This window comes from Rhododendron vialii, chromosome 7a (assembly GCF_030253575.1).
Source record: "Rhododendron vialii isolate Sample 1 chromosome 7a, ASM3025357v1".
Classification (NCBI taxonomy): Eukaryota; Viridiplantae; Streptophyta; class Magnoliopsida; order Ericales; family Ericaceae; genus Rhododendron; species Rhododendron vialii.
In genome coordinates this window covers 1832174-1853633 of record NC_080563.1, presented here as the reverse complement: position 1 = coordinate 1853633, position 21460 = coordinate 1832174, and the positions used below count along the sequence as shown (strand labels likewise).

General features: G+C 39.3%; 3 protein-coding genes across 6 annotated transcripts; 1 reads left to right on the top strand and 2 right to left on the bottom strand.

Moving 5' to 3' along the window:
- Positions 1-21: 21 nt before the first annotated feature.
- Positions 22-2110, bottom strand: LOC131332273 (LIM domain-containing protein PLIM2b-like). Its single transcript, XM_058366402.1, has 5 exons — positions 1780-2110; positions 1499-1598; positions 1217-1245; positions 993-1082; positions 22-469 (listed from the first exon to the last, which is right to left on the bottom strand). The coding sequence occupies exons 1-5, from the start codon at positions 1912-1914 to the stop codon at positions 194-196; spliced, it is 630 nt and encodes a 209-aa protein (XP_058222385.1). The 5' UTR covers positions 1915-2110; the 3' UTR covers positions 22-193.
- Positions 2111-2826: 716 nt separating this feature from the next.
- On the bottom strand, positions 2827-14549 carry LOC131333070 (uncharacterized). 4 transcript variants are annotated; one of them, XM_058367397.1, is made up of 15 exons: positions 14324-14549; positions 9126-9191; positions 8833-9031; positions 8435-8509; positions 8221-8322; positions 8012-8037; positions 7683-7796; positions 7295-7409; positions 6927-7117; positions 6704-6820; positions 5403-5483; positions 4341-4579; positions 3824-3863; positions 3498-3561; positions 2827-3467 (listed from the first exon to the last, which is right to left on the bottom strand). In XM_058367397.1, the coding sequence occupies exons 1-15, from the start codon at positions 14381-14383 to the stop codon at positions 2971-2973; spliced, it is 1986 nt and encodes a 661-aa protein (XP_058223380.1). In that variant the 5' UTR covers positions 14384-14549; the 3' UTR covers positions 2827-2970. The 4 variants fall into 4 exon arrangements, with proteins under 4 accessions (XP_058223380.1, XP_058223379.1, XP_058223382.1 ...); XM_058367396.1 differs by having other exon boundaries at positions 2827-3470; positions 3501-3561; XM_058367399.1 differs by adding an exon at positions 13913-14045 and having other exon boundaries at positions 2827-3561; positions 14324-14471.
- Positions 14550-15386: 837 nt separating this feature from the next.
- Positions 15387-20557, top strand: LOC131333599 (pre-mRNA cleavage factor Im 25 kDa subunit 2). The gene is made up of 7 exons (XM_058368205.1): positions 15387-15638; positions 16784-16829; positions 17989-18082; positions 18215-18288; positions 18772-18858; positions 18960-19070; positions 19993-20557. Exons 1-7 carry the CDS (start codon positions 15520-15522, stop codon positions 20062-20064), a joined length of 603 nt encoding a protein of 200 aa, XP_058224188.1. The 5' UTR covers positions 15387-15519; the 3' UTR covers positions 20065-20557.
- Positions 20558-21460: the final 903 nt, after the last annotated feature.

The following is a 21460-nucleotide window of genomic DNA, read 5'->3' as shown; positions in this document are numbered from 1 at the left end:
ACACAGTAGAGAATATATAGACTGAGAATAATTTGATTCCATTAAGCTTTTTGGCAAAAATATTACAGTAACAAAAAAATATACATCAATATTACAAGTGTACAACCACAACCGCACATATGTATTAATAATAATCACAATCACACAACCTCTTGAAATTATTTATCATCACAATTCACAATAGGGAATTAACTCATTCATGTGCTTCTGGTTCATCTTCTTCTTTGGGGGCATCCTCCCCTACCTCCTCTGCTGTTTCTGGGTGCTCAACAGGTGCCACAGCACTCTTCTTGTGAGTAGCAGCCTTGAGGACATGATTGTAATTTCCCTTCTCCATGAACAGCTGAGCAAAGTGTACCTTGCAGTAGAGGATCCCATCCAGGGAAGCATAGGATGAGTGTGTGAGGGGGCAACCTCCATGGGCACACTTGAAGCATGACTTGTGGAAAGACTCTCCCTCCATTGTCACCTGTTAATTCGGGGATTCAAATAAATGGGTGTTTTTTTTCAAGATTTAAGCTCAGGAGTCTAAGCGTAACGTTATGCAAACAGAAAAAATAGTACAGATAGAGAATCGATTGGTGTCGATTTATGAAAGATGACAATTTTCGCGAACCCATTTGAGCACTGGTACATACAAGCGCACCAAATTTGCATTCTGCGTTTCTAAGTAGAACTTTGATTTGCAAAAATGTCAGACTCTGCTGGATTGAGCAGACCTCCCGTGTGGATGAACCTACCACAGAACTTAATAGCACAGGGATGGGAGTCTAACCAAATCAAAGGCTGCTAGACCTCTCTGGTTCGCCTCCAAAACCAGAGAGAAATCAAGATCAATACAGTTACGTGCTCATCAATGCAACAAGTGCGCGGATTTGCAAAAGAGTTTAGAGTTGGATTCAGATTTAGATTCTAATAAAATCAGAGAAAGTAAAACACAATTCTAATGGAAGAGCATGAGCTATTGAGCTGTATAGTAATGTTGCGCAAACCTTCTCCAATGGGTACACGGTTTTGTTACAAGCCGGACACTTGTCTTGGGTTCCACAGAACAAGGCGGAGAGTTTGCTCGGGGTTCTTGGCTGCAAAATGATTATCCACATTAGGCCAAAGAAATTTTCCCGGGGCTACGGCAACAAAGATGGTGTTGTTTTGAAAAAGTGGTTGGTTTCGAAACATGTCTATAAAATCTTAAGAACGAAGGGTACGAACATACCACTGAATTTTCCTTGTCGGACTTCCCGGCTAGAATGTTCATCAAGAAACAAATAATAAGTTAGCCAGGATAATGAGGTCAAGATTTCATAAGCACAACGAAATCTTGACAATGAAGATAAGGATTACAAACACCTCGATCTACGTGCATAGACACCAAACACAAAATCTCTCCCAAGGGATGAACCCCACAGATATTGTGGGACACCATCCTGTGAGCGGTTTTGTGTCTGCGACTATGCACGTTATAAGACATTTTAGAATGTTACAAGATAAATCTCACAGTTTTGGAAGTTCTTGCTGAAATTGCCAGACTCCTTGAAAAGTTGTTCGTGATGAGTTTTGCAGTAGAGGACTCCATCCATGGAGGAGTAGTTGCTCATCTGTCATACAAAACAGATTTGGTCATCATAACTTTAGCCCGTATGTTATAATACTTCGCACAAATTCATGATCATTAAAAAGGCTCCGTTCGGTTGTCATAAATGTTATGCAATATGAATGTCATTTTAGGAAAAAAAACGAGACATTGACGAAGAGAAAATGACAAGAAAAGACACTCACGACAAGAGTTCCTTTGCAGTGGGTGCATTTGAAGCAAGATTTGTGATAAATGATTCCGTCAGCAGTTAACAAATCTACAAAGTAAACTGTCTTATCACAAGCCTTGCATTTATCCAGAGTCCCCGTGAATGCCATTTCTTCCCCTTTTCTCTCCGGAAAGCAACTTTTCTTTTCTTTTTTTACAAAGAACCCGATTATTGCTTAATCGGGTTGTTTTGCCGAGGATCCACGTGAATTTCAACGCGTAATGCTCTGTGGATCTTTTCCTCTTCCTCGGACAATTGAGACTAAAAACAAATTCTATTGCTTCGTCTAATGAAAACTGAGTTATATCACATTCAAATAGGATTTCAACTTTTTTCTTGCAATGGTCTAGACTGATCGTTGGAATCGGACCGGTGAACGACCGACACGTGATTGGAGATGCCCATTTTCAGGAGGCTAAAAATGGAAAGTTCTGGGAGAAAATTGTGGTTATGATCTGATTGGAATGGAGGGAAAGAAGGTTGGTGTTTTCAGTTTTGACTCATTCCCTGATCTGATTGCAATTACATCAGTTAGAAAGTTAGTTATACACTCTGAAAACAACCAATTATTTGATAGGGAAGCAGGGCCAGAATCACATGTATTTTTACATTAGTATAATAAACGTATAGTTCATAATAAATATGGCTACTAGCTAGTTCTGGGAAAGAAACGAAATTGTGTTCATATACGTAATTGCCATATTATTATACCTACGATCATAAAATGGTTTGTAACATGAAAATTTAGGGAATTTTTTCACAGAAACTTTTTGAATTGGACCCATTTGTTCAAAGATAAATATGTTTAGATGGGGCGTCGATTGGTAACCGACGAATATGATTTTTTTCCCTGGGAGGTCTCAACAAGCTCTACAAAATTAACGGATCCGATCATTGTTGCAGGTCTGGGACAGGGCCCAAAAAAAATTGCAAATGGACAAGAATGGACAATAACAAACTTGACAGGACCCTTGCCCGAAATGAAATTGCACCAAAATAAAAGCGAAGGCCATGGGAAAAATTGAGGAAAGTCTTGCAACCATGGGGTTCATAGAATGAATCCAGAAACAAGTATTCCACGTTAGATTAATCCAGAAATCACAATACAAAGTTGATTCTCCTAGTTGGAATACAACATGAGGAGGAGGATATACAGTACAACAAATCAGGGAGGTAATACCACTTGCTGGGACAATATCACGTCGGAAATCGTTTTTCCATGCCTGTCAATTCTCCTAGAACAGTTGACACCGCCATCTAGAATGTTCCGAACCACGACATTCAAGGAATGTATCCCTCTAGCTTCATATATTTCCACCTTCACATGTTCATTGACCCATTGGTCTCTCTTTCTGATGGCATCCGAGTCAGGAAACGAAGAGGGATTCAAAAGAGCCGACACTACCTCCTTTACCCATTCCGGTGTAATTATCACCTTCAGCTTAACAATATCCGGCGGAAAATGTGGGATGATGGAAAAATTGATGTCGTTTCCTTTGTCGCCCGCCCTGCTGTGGGCTACTTCATAAAGTGGGATCTTTTGGCCAGAAGGTGCAGGAGAAAATTCTATTTCTGGTAATATAAGTTCTTGCTGGGAATTGTACGAAGCTTCCTGTTTGGCTGCCGGCGAGAAGGGTTTCTCAGGGGAATGGATTTTCGATTCATCTACTTTTTCAAGACCAGTGCTATGATTACTTGGGCTTGCTATTTCGTTTTGCTCCGCACAAATATATATCTCAACGTCTTCGCGCTCAATCTGAATGACCAAATTCTTGGTTAGAAGTGTGGTAAATGAAACTCAAGTAAGCACCAACATTAACTGACGTGCTTCAAAAACTCATATCAGAGGTTTTGATGCAATTGAAAATGTATCACAAAATATAAAAGTTCAGAAGGGAAAAAAGAGTGGGATGAAAAGCAACAAACTATTGGTCAGTCTTTATCACTGAATTTGAGTTCATTTAATTGATCACATCACACACACACACAAACACAGAGAGAGAGAGAGAGAGACATACAAATCCTTTTTCAAGAATAATCTCTTTCTTGCGTCCAGTGCTGCAATTTTACCACAAACAGGAACCAGCATTGAGAGACGTACTTGAAATCTTGTTTAACAACAAAAAACAGAAGTACACTGGAACTGTATTCAGCGTTAAGGTAAACATTTCAATTTGTTTAAATAACTGGAACCATTGTTATAAATAGCTGTGACAGCACTTAAAAAACAAACTTTTCAAAACAAAAGGAGGACCATATCTCAACGATGGAGACAAATAAGCAAAAGGGAACAATTGTTCCACCTAAGCCAAGTAACAACGATCCGTTTAGTTTAGAATGCCGCACAAATAGGGCCATTGTACAATGAATTCATGATGATACGTACCCATTAAAAACAAATGTAACAAAAGATTTAATCCCAACCCCTTGTTTTTTTTTTCAAATCTGCAAATAATAAATAGCCCCCATTTAAATCATCTATCAACTCTTCATTCAAGAAACCGAAATTAAACCTATAACATTAAATGAAAAGACCTGATACCACCACCTCCAGCTGGGCCATTTGTGTACAGAGCTGTAAACTCTTTTGTAAATCGGACTGCATGTTCCTCATTCTCAAATAGCCCATCCATTCGTAGCCTAATATCTTTGCCAGCCGCCCGCAAAGGGATGCTGTTATCAATGCTGGTTGCCTTGAGGCTATCCAAACCAATTATGTAAGAAACTATCCGATCTTTAATACCAGGATACACTTCTTCCATCCATGACCTTACCTAATAATATAAGATGAATATATTACATCACAAATATACAGGAAAACTAATTTAAGACTTCTCTTCAAAGAAAAAAAAAAACAATGAAACAAGCGCTGTCATTATTTTTGATAAGTACACGGATCTCGGCCAAACAAATGAAGCAGAAGGCCGACTTCCCTGTACCATGTACCAACTAAACCAAAAGTTGCTTGATATGTTCCTCATTTGATTAAAAAAAAATCAACCGAAGTTACGTGGACTTATGTCAAGTACCATAGAGTAAATGTATGGGACATGCATCCAACACATCTAGATGGATTTGCACAAAGTAAGCACATCTAGTTATTTGAGTAGTCACCTCCCAATATTCATATTAAAGTTGCTTTGATTAAAGTAGCTTCCAATACTTATCTCTCAAGCAACATGATCCTCCATCATGACTCCTTGGTAACTACTACAACTACAGAACCACAGTGAAGGTTATTCAAAAGACATCTTCCCACTCGGAGATCTTACTCTAACCCAACTCTCTTATGAGCCTTCAGCCCTTTACCTTAAAAATAGTCCTCACTTTAACCACCACTCTATACACCCATACTTTCAAGATACAACCCATCTCCAAAAGGTACCACTCTCTCTCCAAAACAGGCCTCCAAAGACATTACCATGCAAAAAAAACCTATGTCGCCATTGCCAGTGATATGCGGCATATGCCAATATGTCTTTAGGACTAAAACTTTTGGACTGCCATAATTTTATCACCACAAGCTTGGTAAATGGAGAAAATATATCTAAAAGCAGAAAAATCTAGGAATAACATGAAGACGATCAGATTTGATACCAGAAATTCAGCAGCTTCAGCACGTTTTACACACATATATCCTCCATAGGATATCTCTCCCCATCCTCTCCATCCACAGTCCTTGAAAGTAGAACAATCATTACATTAGCCATAAAAGATATTAATGCAATTGCAACAGAAAATAGGAGTTGGCCATAATGGTGAACATGCTCAATAGACACAAAATAACCTCTAGCGAACTTACATAACGCAAAAAAAGGAGCACAATCACACAAACACCGAACAGATAATGACACTAAATACCTTGGCATGGACACTCCTACGACAAAATCATAGTTCCCCAAATTAAATATCACAAGAACACAAACTGACTGAGTATATCACCATGTGTCTCAGACAGGATTCTAGGTCCAAAATCCAGTAACATATTGGCTGACACAATAAGCAACAAGCAACATTAGAACCCTGCCTGACCCTGTCAGTCTGTCCGGTCCAAAAAGAGGATGTCAAACATTAGAAGACATTGGTAATAATGTTTTTCTTGGAAGAGGGCTATAATAGCACAAACAGACGGGTGGAAACGGATAGAAATACGGAAAAGAGCATTTCTCAATTTGATCCAGAGAATCTGGGATTCTGTAAGGGACGGCCTAGGTACAGACCTAACCTCCGGGGGTGATTCAGAATGAGCAGATCTTCGTAACTCAAAACAGGGTGTTTGTGCGTGTCAGTTCACCATTGCACCAAAGCGTAGTCCATGACAGGGAAAGATATGTGTAACAGACTAACAGCTTAAAATTTGTAATTTTCCTGAACTGTATCCCGGCATAAATTGCTCTAGGACAACATACCAAAAAACTACAAATATGTGAAAAAAATAAAAACTTGCTGCAACTGGTTGGAAGAATAAATGAATCCAGAATTCGAGAGTACGTCGAGCTATCCCATTAGCCACCAATCTTTCTCCTTCTATTGTCGCAGTCATCCATCTTTAACACACTAACAAATCTATGATCTGAGAACTTGAAACTCATCCCAATAGCACATGATGCACATTGAAAGGATCTTAATTCACCAGCCTGAACATCAACAATTGCATGTCAATAAATCTGCATGTAATACTCAGATCATAGCATCAACAGGCATGCAGGATCCACCAATTAATTTGAAAGTAACGGAATAAGTGCAAAAATTGTACATAACAAGAACATATTTGCCAGCCCTGCCAACATGAAAGCATTGCAGCAAACAGAGACAAAGAAAACGAGGAGGGAGATGGATAGACAAGAAATTAAGTCTGCCCATTATAAATTATGTTTATGGAATAAATCATAAGTTACCTTCGGAGTCAAGAACAACAGTTTCTCAGGTACTACTGAAGCACATGGTTTTGCTCCAGAACAAATAACTTTACTGCTTGATAGTGGTTGAAATAAAACATCACCAAAATCTACTATCTGCATATGATGAATTTTTAGAAACTAGTTCTCATTTTTCTTTTTCCCCCTGCCAAATATTTCAAGTGATTTTGAAAGAGATCATGAATATACTTATGCAACTCACCACATCTGGGGTAATATAAGCACCTGGATCCCCAACCTCATAAAGGAGTTGTTCCGCACAAGTGCCAAGATTTAAAGCCCCACCACTGCCATCAGCCTTTGCGACACACACTTTCCCATCATAACTCACTTCAGCATAAGGAAGTGACAAATCAAGTAGACATGGGAAAGGAATCTCTCGGTATTTATCTCCTGAAGTAGGAAAAAAATGAAAAAATTAATGTTTAACAATGTGAATGAGGTGACCAATAGAAAGCAAAGGGAACTCGAGGAAAAGCAGCATTCTTATTTCTCTGAGCACCCAGCCAGGCCACAGGTGTTCAGAAAAAAAACAAAACAAAAAAAACTAAGTTTGAGATAAAGGCACACCTGGATGCATAAAATACCCTCCTGTAAGTTGACAACCACACTCCAGCAAGTGACCAGCCAAAGAACCTTGGGCTAGCAGCTCGAACTCATCCCAGTCCCAACCTAGTTCGTATACCTAATCATATGACAAGTGCAATAGCTGAGATTCCTTTCATAAAACAAGAAACAACCTCAATTTATGCATGCTCGACTGGTAAACAACATTTAGATCCCAAAAACATAAGTATGCCGACACATGTATGAAACTGCTTGCACATGCATGGTGGTAAAATAGAAGTTAAAAAAAAACAAGTATATAGGACTGCACCAGCATACCAAAGAACATGAACAAAGCAAATGGATTTTGGGCAATGTATGCGAGAAAACGGGCAAAAATAGAAGTTCATACCATTGGAGCTAAGAATAAGGCAGCATCGGCAACCCGAGATGTAATAACAACATTTGGATTATACTTCTCCAGACATTCAACAATAGGAGCAGCTCCCAGATATACGCTGATTGGCTGCATAAATTAGCGCATTCGATAAAGAGACGAGCCCAACTTCCTAAAGAGAAAAGGGGAAATAGAAAAAGGGTGCACGGGGAATAACCACCCCAATTATAAAGATGGACATGAAATGAAAAGGGACAAAAAACAAAGATAGAACCGGATTTGCAGACATGATACTTATTAAAAAAAAAAAAGAAGAAGTGAAACTAAGAGTGCTAAATTCTTACTCTGCCCAACATGCCAGGATCCAAACCTGCATAAAAAAAAGAAAGAAATGGAGATGATTGTGAGGTGCGCAACAAAAAATAAAATAAAAATCTTCTAAAACAAGCTAAAAAAGAAAAGGCGCATAATATGCCATTCGAATATATTAGTTACCCTGATTGAATAAGAATAGTACAATTCATACTCATGGCAGATGGATATTAGTGAATACCAGCTTTTCTGATAGCAAATTGATTGACCACACCAACACTAATACTAATGCCCAGGCTGCTTGCAATCTCTAAAACTTTTTTCTGAGCAGTAACCGAACTCACTTCAATAGAAAAAGAAGAATATACACAATTATTAGACAATTAAAAAAAGGCCAAAGTAACACGGGATCACCAATCAATAGCATTATTAAACTTTTCAGGCTGCCTTCTTACCTGCACCCATGTTTGTTATTATGCAAGTTCCTTTCTCTACAGCCAAAGGCAAGAGCAAATGCATCCACTCGTCAACTGCACAACCATGGGAAAGTATTACACACAAACACAAAGAGGACGACTTAAATTCAACATCAATAGTACCCGGAATTTGGATACAACATAGCCATCTTCAAACTACAGCACCAAAACCGATATGGCACTAAGAGGAAGCAAATAGAGAACAATTTATTCTAAGAATTTAAACTCAGAGCCTGTGTTGGTGTAAAACCTTTTCAACTTGGAAGACCGAAAAGTTGAATTTATATGGTTCTTTCCGTGGGCAGGCAAGGTATGGAAACGAACTAACCAATGCATTACAGGAAACTAAAAGTGAAATACGAGAGGTAGAAACGTACTACGAGGATCATAACCCACGCCACCAGCCTCTTTTGCATGGTACCGGTCTGCAAGGGTGCGCTCTGCTAGGCATTCAAGGACTATATAGTTCAAATCCACTCTCTGAAGTAACTTGAGAGCTGCCAATGGTCTGTCACCCCCAAACCCAGCTCCACAACCAATATAAACCTTCTGCCTTCGTCTTTGAGGATCTTCCCTCTGCAAGTCGGTGTATTGTATTGACTATTGAGCTCTTTCATTCTCTTGGTTTAGCTATCTCATAAAACAACAGGGAAAACCAACATAAACTAACCTTGTATACCGGATAGGAACGGATATCTGGATCTTCAAAGGATTCTTCAACCGATTCTTCCATCTCCTAACATCAAGCATCAGATGTTAGGACATACGTAATCATGCTTAGTGTGTAATCGACTAAGAATTGCGTTGTCAATCTAAGCAGTACAATGAATGGATACCAATCATATGTACCATTCAAACATGATTTGCAATGTTCCGTCCAGGTTGTTAGAATAGAGTTGGACTTAGTCCCACATTGGTTGCTTATGTTATGTAACTAGTCGCCGCATAATATAAATAAAGCTCACCTGTGTTAGGGTTAGTTAACACCCTATACACTTTTCCTTCTTTCTCTCACAACATGGTATCAAAGCGGGATCTTAATCTTAATCCTAAACCACCACAACAATCTTAAACCACCCTAGCCTTTGTACATAATCCCTACAATCCTAGCCTAAACCTTAGTCTCTGTACATAAAATCACAATTCTAATCCTAGCCTCTGCCTTAACCCTAACCCTAATCCTAGTTCACAGGTACTGTTCATCATCGGTACTGTTCCCCAATTACTGTTCATCACCACCGGTACTGTTCACTGTCGTACTGTTCATCGCGCACTGTTCATCATTGTTGGGTATTGTTCCGTTACTCTTATGCACTGATTGTTCTGGTAATTTTAGATTTTTTGGTCAATCTACAGTTTATCCTCTCCAATAGATGGTAGTTTGGGTATGTTGAAGTCTGATTTCGATTGTTGGATTGTGTTGAGTTATTTGGTCTATGTTGGCATATGAGCTCTTGGTTGTTGCTCGATATTGGGATTATGTTGTTCGGTGGCTACTTTGGTTTTGTTGGATGCATGCGGTGTCGTGCCCTTGGTCGTTAGCCGGTCAATCAGTTCCTTATTTCTGTTTATTGGCCGTTTGTTGGTGGAGTATTTGGTTGGTTGATCTATCGGTAGTTGACTAGTTGCCTCTCATTGTACGGTGATATGTTTGCAATGAAATCTGGTTCTGATTTTACTTCCACTGATTCTGGTGATTTTGGTTCTTCATTTAGCCGTGACCTTGGTCGTGGCCGTGATTATGGGTACAGTGGTCGTTTTGACCGCGTTTTTGGTGGTCATGGTTTTGGTCGTTGTGGATTTAGTCGTACAGGTCACATGTCAAGGGGAGGTGGCCATAGTCGAGGCCATGGTTCTAGACTTTGTACTTATTGTGGGGGAACTAATCATACGGTGGACCACTGCTATGACCTACATGGTTTTTCTCAGGCTCATCGGGTTACTTCTCCCACAGATATTAGGCAGGTTGCACGCTCCACTGCTATGGTGACTATTTCTATGGAGGAGTACCAACACCTTGTGTCACTTCAGACAAGTTCCTCCATTGCTACGCTATCTCAGACAGGTTCTTCTAGTGCTTGTATTGCAACTTCTCGTTTTTCTATTCCTTGGGTTATTGATTCTCATGCATCTGATCATATGACTGGTAATTCTACTATTCTTTCTGGCCAACAGTCTATTGATAAACCATCTCGTGTTACCTTAGCCGATGGTTCTACTACTGATATTACTGGTTTGGGTTCGGTTTCTGTTACTTCTTCTTTGATTTTGGATTCAGTATTGCACGTTCCTCGTTTTCCATTAAATCTTATGTCTGTTAGTAAACTTACTAAATCTTTAAATTGCTCCGTCACATTTCTTCCTCATGGTTGTGTGTTTCAGGATCTCAAGACGGGGCGAAAAATTGGTGGTGGTACTGAGCGTGGTGGTTTATATTACTTTACCGACAATGTTCACCCTAGTTCTGTTGCCCTTCAGTCTTCTGTGTCACCCTATCAACATCATTGTCGACTTGGTCATCCATCCCTTCAGAATCTTAAACGGCTAGTACTTTCATGTAGCCGTGTTGATGCTTTGCCCTGTGAAGTCTGTGAGTTTAGTAAACATCATAGAGTGTCTTTTTATCCTAGGGTTGAGAGTCGCGTAACCCGTCCTTTTCACTTAGTTCATTCTGATATTTGGGGTCCAATGCGTGTTTCTAATGTTTTTGGCTTTCAGTATTATGCTATTTTTGTCGATGATTATTCTCGTGTTACGTATCTTTATCTCATGAAAGAGCGGTCAGAGTTGTCTTCTATCTTTAAGTCATTTTATATGGAAATCAAAACTCAGTTTGATACTTGCATTCGTATATTTCGTTCTGACAACGCAGGTGAATATTTTCATAATTCTCTTTCTAAGTTTTTTGATGACCATGGTATAATTCACCAATCTTCTTGCGCTCGAACTCCACAACAAAATGGAGTTGCTGAACGCAAGATTAGGCATTTATCAGAGGATATGCGTGCTCTATTATTTCAAATGCAAGTTCCTAAGTCTTACTGGAGTTATGCTGTTCTTACAGCATGTTACTTGATCAATCGTATGCCATCTAGCGTTCTAGGTGGTCAGATACCCCATACCGTTTTATTTCCTGGTCGCCCTCTCCACTCATTACCCTTACGAGTGTTCGGGTGCACCTGTTATGTTCATGCTCTGGATCCTGACCGGGACAAACTTGATCCATGGTCAATTCGGTGTATTTTTCTGGGATACTCACGCACTTAGAAAGGATATAAGTGTTACTCACCATCTCTTCGTCGTCATTTTGTTTGTGCTGATGTCACATTTAATGAGTCATTGCCCTTTTACTCGGGTCACAGTACTCCAGTTGACCTTCCTGAGTCTGAGTCTGTGTTTCCTATTTGTGTATCATCTGGTCCTCCTTTGCAGGTGTATGTTCGTCGGCAACAAGTATTAACAGCCCCACAAGTACCAGCCACCACGCCTCCTCTGTCCCAAGATCCGGTTGCACCTTCACCTCCACCTCCGCCTCCGCCATCACCTGGTCTTCCTATAGCTCTTCGCAAAGGCATTCGGTCTTGCACATCTCATCCTATTGCTCGGTTTGTTTCCTATGATCATCTGTCTCCGTCCCTTCGTGCTTTTACTACTTCTGTTTCGTCCATTTTTGTTCCTAACACTATTCAGGAGGCCTTATCTGTTTCTGAGTGGCTGACAGCTATGGAGGCTGAGATGTCTGCTCTTCATGACAATGGCACTTGGGAGTTGGTTTCTCTTCCATCAGGAAAGTCTACTGTTGGATGTCGATGGGTATTTACCGTCAAGTATAATCCAGATGGCACAGTAGAACGGTACAAAGCCCGTCTTGTGGCCAAAGGCTATACCCCGACGTATGGCGTTGATTATGCCGAGACTTTCTCTCCGGTGGCCAAGATTAACTCTGTTCGCATTCTTATTTCTATGGCTGCCAATCTTGGTTGGCCCTTGTTTCAGTTGGATGTCAAGAATGCATTTCTACATGGTGACCTGCTCGAGGAGGTTTATATGGAGCAACCTCATGGGTTTGTTGCTCAGGGGGAGCGTTCTCAGGTGTGTCGCCTTCACAAAGCCCTCTATGGTCTTAAGCAGTCCCCTCGAGCTTGGTTTGGCAGGTTTAGTGATGCTGTATTGCAGTTTGGTATGCGTCGCTCCCATTCTGATCATTCTGTCTTCTCTATTCAGTCAGATCGGGGAAAAGTAGTGTTGATTGTGTATGTGGATGATATCATTATTACTGGGGATGATCAAAAAGGTATTGATGAGCTGAAACAGTTCTTACAACATCAGTTTCACACCAAAGATTTGGGTAAGCTACGATATTTCTTGGGTATTGAGGTAGCAAGATCCAAGGAAGAGATCAGTCTATTTCAAAGAAAGTATACGCTAGATATTCTAGAGGAGACTTGTTTATTGGGAGCAAAGCCTGCGGAGACTCCTATGGATCCAAACGTCAAATTGTGTGTTGATCAGGGGGAGATATTTCCTCATCCAGACCGTTATCGTCGCTTGGTAGGCAAGCTGAATTATCTCACCAATACACGGCCTGATATCTCATTTGCTGTCAGTATGGTACGTCAATTCATGTCAGCTCCTCGTTTTCCACATTGGGAAGCTTGTCTTCGTATTGTGAAGTATCTCAAGGCTCATCCTGGACGTGGCTTGTTTTATCGTCCAAATGGTCATTTGCGTGTTGAAGCCTTTACCGACGCTGATTGGGCAGGATCGCCATCTGATAGACGGTCCACAACTGGGTACTGTACTTTTATTGGTGGAAATTTAGTTACCTGGAAGAGCAAGAAACAAACTGTGGTTGCTCGTTCCAGTGCTGAAGCAGAGTATCGTGCCATGGCTCATACTACATGCGAGATTGTATGGTTGAGAGCTTTGCTTGAGGAGTTGGGGCTTGGTGTACAGTTACCTATTCCTATGTATTGTGATAATCAGGCAGCAATACATATCGCTTCAAATCCGGTATTTCATGAGAGAATCAAACACATCGAGGTAGATTGTCATATTGTTCGGGAGAAGATAGATAGTGGCCTGTTCGCTACCCCTTTCGTGTCTACAGGAGCTCAGTTGGCAGATATCTTCACCAAGTCTCTAGTTAAACCACGTTTAGAGTTGTTACGTAACAAGCTGGGATTTTGTGATATTTATTCTCCAGCTTGAGGGAGAGTGTTAGAATAAAGTTGGACTTAGTCCCACATTAGTTGCTTATGTTACGTAACTAGTCGCCGCATAATATAAATAAAGCTCACCTATGTTAGGGTTAGTTAACACCCTATACACTTTTCCTTCTTTCTCTCACAACATACTTTAGCTTGATTTGTGATGAGCTAATATTAAACAAGTTGTAAAAAAGAAAAAAAAAAGGAAGAGTTTCTAAAAAGACCTAAATAGTGAAGTTTTTTTCACCCGATCTAACCGCCTAACCCGCTGGTTTTAATGGTTGGGGGCCCAGCTGGTAAAACAACAAAATTCAACCCGCTAAGTACAAGTTGGTTGAAAAATATACCCTTTAATCCACCTAACCCGACCATGCACACCCCTGAAAAGCAGTTTTTTACTATTCTAAATCACTGAAAAGGGAAAGAAGCTCGTGATTCTTGAATAAATCAACGGGAAAACGGGTAGAAGATGAATACAACAATATTCGAATCCGGGTAGAAGATGAACACATCAATATACGTATTCATACGCGTATATATGTATGACAAACATTTACGTTTACAGATACAGATACCTGTATAAAGACATTCAGAAATAGAATCATTCTATACTATAAATGAGATGAGAGTCGAATGAACCGAGATTATTCGAAATTACTTGTGATTCTGATGAAGAAGCGTCTGGGGCAACGGCCATGCTGTCTACGCCCACGGCCATAGTGTCTACTCAGGGAAGCCCTAGTGGTGGAAGGAGGGAAGTGGAACTCTGCAACGCTCTTTGGCGTAACGACAAAGATCAAGGCGCCGGCGGGGAGAACTAATTTTACTTATTAACTTATTCAAAGTGCTTCTCGTTTGTTAATTTTTGCATCTGGTAAAAAATAAACTCAATTGTTTTTTAAAAAAAGGCAATTTTTGATTTGGATTGATTTTTTTTCAAATAAAAAAGGAGTTTTGGTCAAGAATTTTTACTTTCCAAATCTGTCTCGTCAGCACGAATCTATAAGTCACAAAGGCCTGTTCAATTTGGGTTTTGAAAATGTTTTTTGAGAGTATGAATAGAGAGAGATAAATATAAAATTTATATTAAAAATCGTGCGCAAGAATTTTGAAATCCCAAAACAAACAAGATTAAAAAGTTGACATAGTACCAACATAGGCGAAAAAAATTTGAATGAAAGACAAAAAAAATTCATATTGGATTTTTAAGGAAAACACATCCGCGTAAGGTGTTTGGGAGCACTCTTTTTTTTTTTTTTTGCCTTATCGTGATTCTTGTTTGCATTTTAGACGACAATCGAACTATGAGTACACTATTTTGGGTACACTTGGCATACCAGTGTAAATCCACATCGAAATTCCACACAAAATGATCCAAATTGTTTAATTTATTTAAAAAAAAAATTTAAGAGCCCCTCAAAAATAACGAGTCAATCGAATATCGGTAAGAGATTGATCAATTTATTTACTAATATTTTCAACTCTTTTAACTGTTATTTTGTCAAAAAATTAAATTAAGGAAAATAATTTTCACACATTTTTTTATTAATGCAGTCACTCCTTATCTTTAAGCGAAAAATTACACATAAAAGTTCTAATAAAAGACAAAAAAGAGAGTACATTTTCTTTTCAAAAAGGAGTGAAATTTTCCCTTTAGACAAAACAGTTTTTTTTTTTAAGGGATAACCCAGTTTATAGCTTTCCCTTGCAAAGGGCATTGGGGTACTTTCATAGGATCACTGCACTCGCTGTTTGACAAATTCAAGAAAAGGAGTACTACCGTAGAAACCTTTGATCGTCGCTGCTTCTTTCGGGAATACTCTTTAGAGAGAGAGAGAGAGAGAGCGCGCGAAGATGGTGACTTCACCAGTGGTGAACACGTATCCTCTCTCGAGCTACACTTTCGGGACGAAGGAACCAAAGATGGAGAAAGATACTTCTGTCGCAGATCGCCTCGCTCGCATGAAACTCAAGTAAGTATCCCCACCCCCCCCACCAAAAAAAAAAAAATCAGTTCATTTTTTTTCTCAAGTACTTACTTACGTAGAAGTATGTTTGGTTGCTAAGATCTTTAGGAAGAGAGAATGGCGTTCAAATCGGTCATACATCTTTTCTTCGAAGTAATACAATGAAATCCTAGTGTTTTCTTTAAAGTTAGGGTTTTTGGGTGCGAGAATGAGATATATTCAGTTTTGGTGGAGAAAACTACACCATGCCGGGTTGTTTACACACGCGTAAGCGATATTTAGTGGCGTTTAGTTATGCATTGTATACGCGTAAGCGATATTTAGTGGCATTTAGTTATGCATTGTTTGGTTTATGGGAAACTGTAAATTGAGCACTTTGGCTTTTGGAATTGGATCATCTCAAAATAAGAAATAGTACACGAGTATGGGACTGACCAGATGTATATAAACTCTTGGGCAGCCTCCTTATAAGCCTTGCAAGGTTTTCAAGAGTGAGTTCCACCCAAGATTTGGATCTTTTGGTATTGGAGTAGACTTCGCGTCGAGTATGAGACTGTGCATAACCTTGTCAATTATGGGATCGTGCATAACCTAAACGAGTATGGCATCGCGTGTATGTGGATTTGCACTTTGAGTGGAGGGGGCGACCGATAGGTCGGATTACAGTATCAATAAACAAATCCAATACTGATAGGTGTGAAGCCGTTGAAAGGGATAGTTTAAGTTGGTGTTGATAGAGTCAACCTGGCAGGGCTGGGGTGCATGATGGTATGTTACTATTGTAATGTCCCACATCGGCTCTGTATGGGTTGCAGCATGTGTGCTGGGTTCGTCTGATAGGGCTGCTTTGGTTGGCCCAGAAAATACAGATCCGACACTTCTGAATTGTCTCGTCTTGAAATTAGCTAATCAGTGTATTTGGATTCAAAATCGTTTTAGAAGTATTAACGTAACGCCTACACATTGTGGAATGAAATCAATTACCGAATTTGCAGATTCAAAGAAGTTAATTATCAACTTCCGCAACCAAATGGGCACTTAATCAACATGCCTCTGGAAAAGTTATTTTCAGTTTGGGATAGCCTTGTTCAGCTTTCTATAGCTATTGCAACACTGGGCAAACTTACTATATTTTTTGCTTCATTCTACAGCTATATGAAAGAAGGCATGAGGACCAGCGTTGAAGCAATTCTACTGGTCAGTGCACTTCTTGTGGCCAAGTTAATATGTGCTATGTTTCACCATGTCGAAATTCCTGCCAAAAGGGCGCCATGGCTATGTGATGGACCTTTTGAGTTGATTTTTCAAGGATATAAATATGAACACACAAGTATCTGCATCAGTGCCTGTATGTTTTGGAGTCATTGTAATGATTCCTTGATTTAAGCTGAAACAACTCTCTTTCTTTATACCATGTGATTTGATTTTAGTCATTTGGCAAAATGATGCCTCTATATTCTTCCTCAGTTTCATATGTCCACTGACCTCTTAGTTATAACTACCACCACTAAGCATCCTCATCAGTTTTATCTGTCAGATTGCCTCCATGAAAACAACATTGCCAAAACAAAGGTCAGTGACCCTTCTCCACATTTCTCACTCCTGAACACACCCGCAGTTGTAACCTCATGATCATCTAGCAGCAGCAGCATGGTGCTGCTAGTTTACTAGCTACTACTCCAGCTAACATCTATCATAACAAGAACCGGGGATGAGTTGGTTTGATTTGTCTTTATTTCCAATTCTCTCCGAGACTTTAAGGAGGGCTGAGATTTCTTCACCATTGACTGTCTTTTTGTCTTTTGCCTCTTTGATCTTTTAATTTGTTGCACTTGTTGTCATTACATCTGGTACAATATATTTTTAATTTGTCTATGTTTAATTTCTTGTTTATTTTCTTGGATTTTAGCCTTCACAAGCCCAAGCCCAAGCTCAAGCCCTTCAATTCCTTGGCAATTTTAAGCCTCATAAGCAGAGAAACATGATTTTTTCCCACTAGGTTTATCTGCAGATTATTTCTGATTTATTTAAAGAAATGACATCACGGTAGATCTGCCCAAATGTTTTGTTTTCCCATAAGCTCAGCTCACCTTAATTCTCTTGTGATATGCTCCCATGTATACTTCTTTTGAGAAACTGGATAGAAAACCCATTGGTATGCATTATTTAATTCCATAGGTTGGTTGAATTTTAGAACCAATGTTTCGAGCCATTTCATTAAGTGAAGTCATAAATTCAGCTTTCAATTCGAACAATTTATTTAACTTGTGCAACTGCTGTGCGCGGCGTGCGGTTAGTGTGGTAACTGTGCTTGTAATTTCCTTGATTTTTCTCTGCGTTGACTTGCTTTCTTCAGGTGCAAGAGCATAATCATCCTCACATTCTTCTTTTGCAAATTGGAAACACCTTTTGCAAGCTCCCCGGTGGCCGTTTGAAGCCTGGAGAAAATGGTATACAGTGTACAGCAATAGCATGCCTAATCCTTCATCCCTGTTGTTAATTTTGATGTTGATTCCTGCTTTTGCATTTAATGAACTTTCAGATAGAAGCATACAAGTAATATAATGTGCTTCTACTTGCAGAAATTGAAGGCTTGCAAAGGAAATTGTCAAGCAAACTTGGTGCTAATTCTCCTTCATTGCAGCCTAATTGGCAGGTTAATGCTTTCCTACTAAATATAATCATTGGGTGTACCGTACTAGTGGATTGTTACCTTGAATAGGGATCAGGAATGTATGCGTTGTATGTCTAAAAGTAAATGACTTCTTTTTTGAATGAGAAGATGTAGAAATTAGCTTGCAGGTCAATTTTAGCTAACAATAGATTCTTAGTATGCCTGCTTTGCTATCATTATTTTCAATTGGTGGAATTTAAAGATAAAAAGCTGGTCCCTGATAAAATGGGTCTCCAAGAAGTGTAAAGCAGGCCCCATCTCTCAGGCTATTAGTCATGCGACCATTCATTGGTTTTCATTTTGTTTTCCTCATCAAGGAAAAGTAACTGCATTCCTTTTGCCTTTGACAGAATCATCAATTTTTTCCTTTCCCCTCAGTAAGAAGGGATTTTGCTTTCCTCCCTTGCTAACAAGGAAATAAATGTGGCAACTCAAATGTGCTTATTTTGTCAAATCTTGTTGCAGATTGGTGAGTGTGTGGCTATCTGGTGGAGGCCAAACTTTGAAACTATAATGTACCCCTATTGCCCTCCGCATATCACAAAGCCTAAGGTACAGAATCTTTTTTGTTTGCACTTTCCGCTTTCATATTATCCTTTTCTATTTGAGTTTTTGTGAAACCAGCTTACCAGAAAAGGAATATTGCAATGCAGGAGTGTAAGAAGCTTTTTGTCGTTCACTTGTCTGAAAGAGAATACTTTGCAGTACCCAAAAATTTGAAACTGCTGGCTGTTCCCCTGTTTGAACTCTATGACAATGTTCAGGTGAATGTCAATTTGAGTTACAATTTAATCTTTTTGCTTATCTGATTACTGAAGGTTCTTACTTCATCGGGCATGAACAATGTGTTCGAAATAAAATGCGGCCTATGAAATGATTAATCTAAAGATGCTTCTGAAAGTATTCTCATGTGAAAGATGACTTTTTGAATGGTGTAAGCTGATCAAACTTCCAATTATGTGTGCTGCTGTAAAATGAATAGGGTGTTTATTGCTTTGGCTCCATATCTTCTGCTGACTTTTATACAGAACATTACACTCAGGTTTCTGAAAATTTCAGAAACACCTGTTCACGTTTCTGAAATAACGTTGATCCCTCGGTTAACTTTGGTTAATGCTTTCTGATAGTGACGGACTTGATCTGTCGTGATAGACCAAACTCTACCTGCACGGGGGGCAGATGGCGCTGTGGTGATGTGACAACTAGCAAGAGGGTGAGGGGAAGGGATGGTTTATTGAAGTCTGAGATTTTACTTGTTAGTGATAGTGTTCGAGGCTGTGTTTGTTGATGGTTTGTATGTGCATTTTTTTGTGTGTGTGCGCGCGTGCGTGCATGTGTGTGAGAGAGAGAGAGAGAGGAGATCAACTTATTGTTTAAAGATGGCATAGGGCGGGCAATTGAAGGTGCAGAAGTGAGGAGGTGGTGGTTGGTGTGGGCTCATGGGGTTCTTCCAATGTCGTTAGGAGTGTGTCGTTTTAATGGTTTCTTTTCGGAGCGAGTGTCCTTTATGTATTGTTATTTGTTTCACTGCTTTAGGAGTTGCAATAGTTTTTTTATATCATGACTTACAGGTGGTGACCATATTTTCATATTTTGTATTACCGATTTATCCAAATTTTTAACTCCCTTAGATATCTTTGAATGCTGAGTGAAGGCTGAAACATGGTTTTTCTTACTTGGCTACAGAGATATGGGCCGGTTATATCAACAATTCCACAGCAGCTTTCCAGGTTCCATTTCAATATGATGCAATCGTGAAACAAGGTGCTTGCAAGTGTTTGGCGGTGGAAGTTTTAGAACATCATGTATCCATTTCGATTAAGGACTATCCTGGTTAGAAGACAGGCTAATTGCTCAAGCTAATGCAACATAGGTTTGTAGTTTGCTGCCGCATCTACTATGTGGCCTCAAAGAGTTGTAGTTCCAATTTACCTGCAGAAACAAGATCATAGGAGGCTTCCGTATGTTTCCCGTTCATGAGAGTTGGGTTGAGTTTTTTTATGGATTTTAGGTTTAATGATGGGTTGGGTGTGCCTGTTTTTCGTTCACGAGAGTTGGCTTGTGTTTTGCTTCTAAGTTTGTGGAAACAGAAGAAGCATACCTTGAAAACTGTCTCTGTTTGATTTCTGATCAATGTGTCAGCCTGTTAGGTATTTGCTTTTCTAATGTTCAGTTTTCTGGCAGCTACTCTATTTTGCAGAAGATTAGGGAAATGAAGTTAGATGGTGCAATTTCTGCGGCTTTATTAAAACCTTGTCACCCTGTCGCGCTTCTTTTGTTTCGGCATTTGACCTTTTCATCTTGAAGTGTTCTGTTAGCCAAAAAATGTATATAAACTATAGTGAAGCTACATGGAATGTTGAAAAAGCAATAATGTATGTCTTTGATGAATGTGAAAAAAAAAAAAAAACAGATGCAAATGCGCTGATGTGTTTTGAATGGCAGATTAGTACATTTCGTTATCTCGATCCAAACCGTCAAAGTGTATCAACATCTTTTACATACGAGTTGAACCAACAATCTCATTAAAACGGTCTAATTTCTCATTTGGGTCACAGGTTGTAAAGTGTGGAAATTGATACATCTTTTCTATACGAGTTGAACCAACAATCTCATTAAAACGGTCTAATTTCTCATTAGGGTCACGGGTTGTTAAGTGTGGAAAATTAAACTAGGTATATATATTGCAGTCATAAGTAAAATGAATTTGACCCCTATACGTAGTATTTTGAACTATTTGATGGAAGGACGTAATGGTAAAAACCTTCCAAAAAAAAAAAAGAAGCCAGTTTAAAGCTCCGAAATGTCAGTTTTTTTTTTTTTTTGGATTTGATTCAATGTAGCTTAATTCATATTCATAATCAGAACCGTAAAATCTTCATTTTACTTTCCAATGAGATATCTATTCGGATTAGATTAGTTTAGCTTTTAATATTACGGTTAGTGTTCTTGATGGTTTCCAAAATATGAACGATTTTGAAATAAATGTAATATAATTTCATATCCGACCATTAACAAAGCATGAACTTGTGTGATGTTATTTGAAAAAGTCATCTCATGGTGAGGTCTGAATTGCCAAAACTCGCGCTCCGCAAAGGCGACTCTGAATTGCCAAAACTCGCGCTCCGCAAAGGCGACTTTGCTTTGGCATATA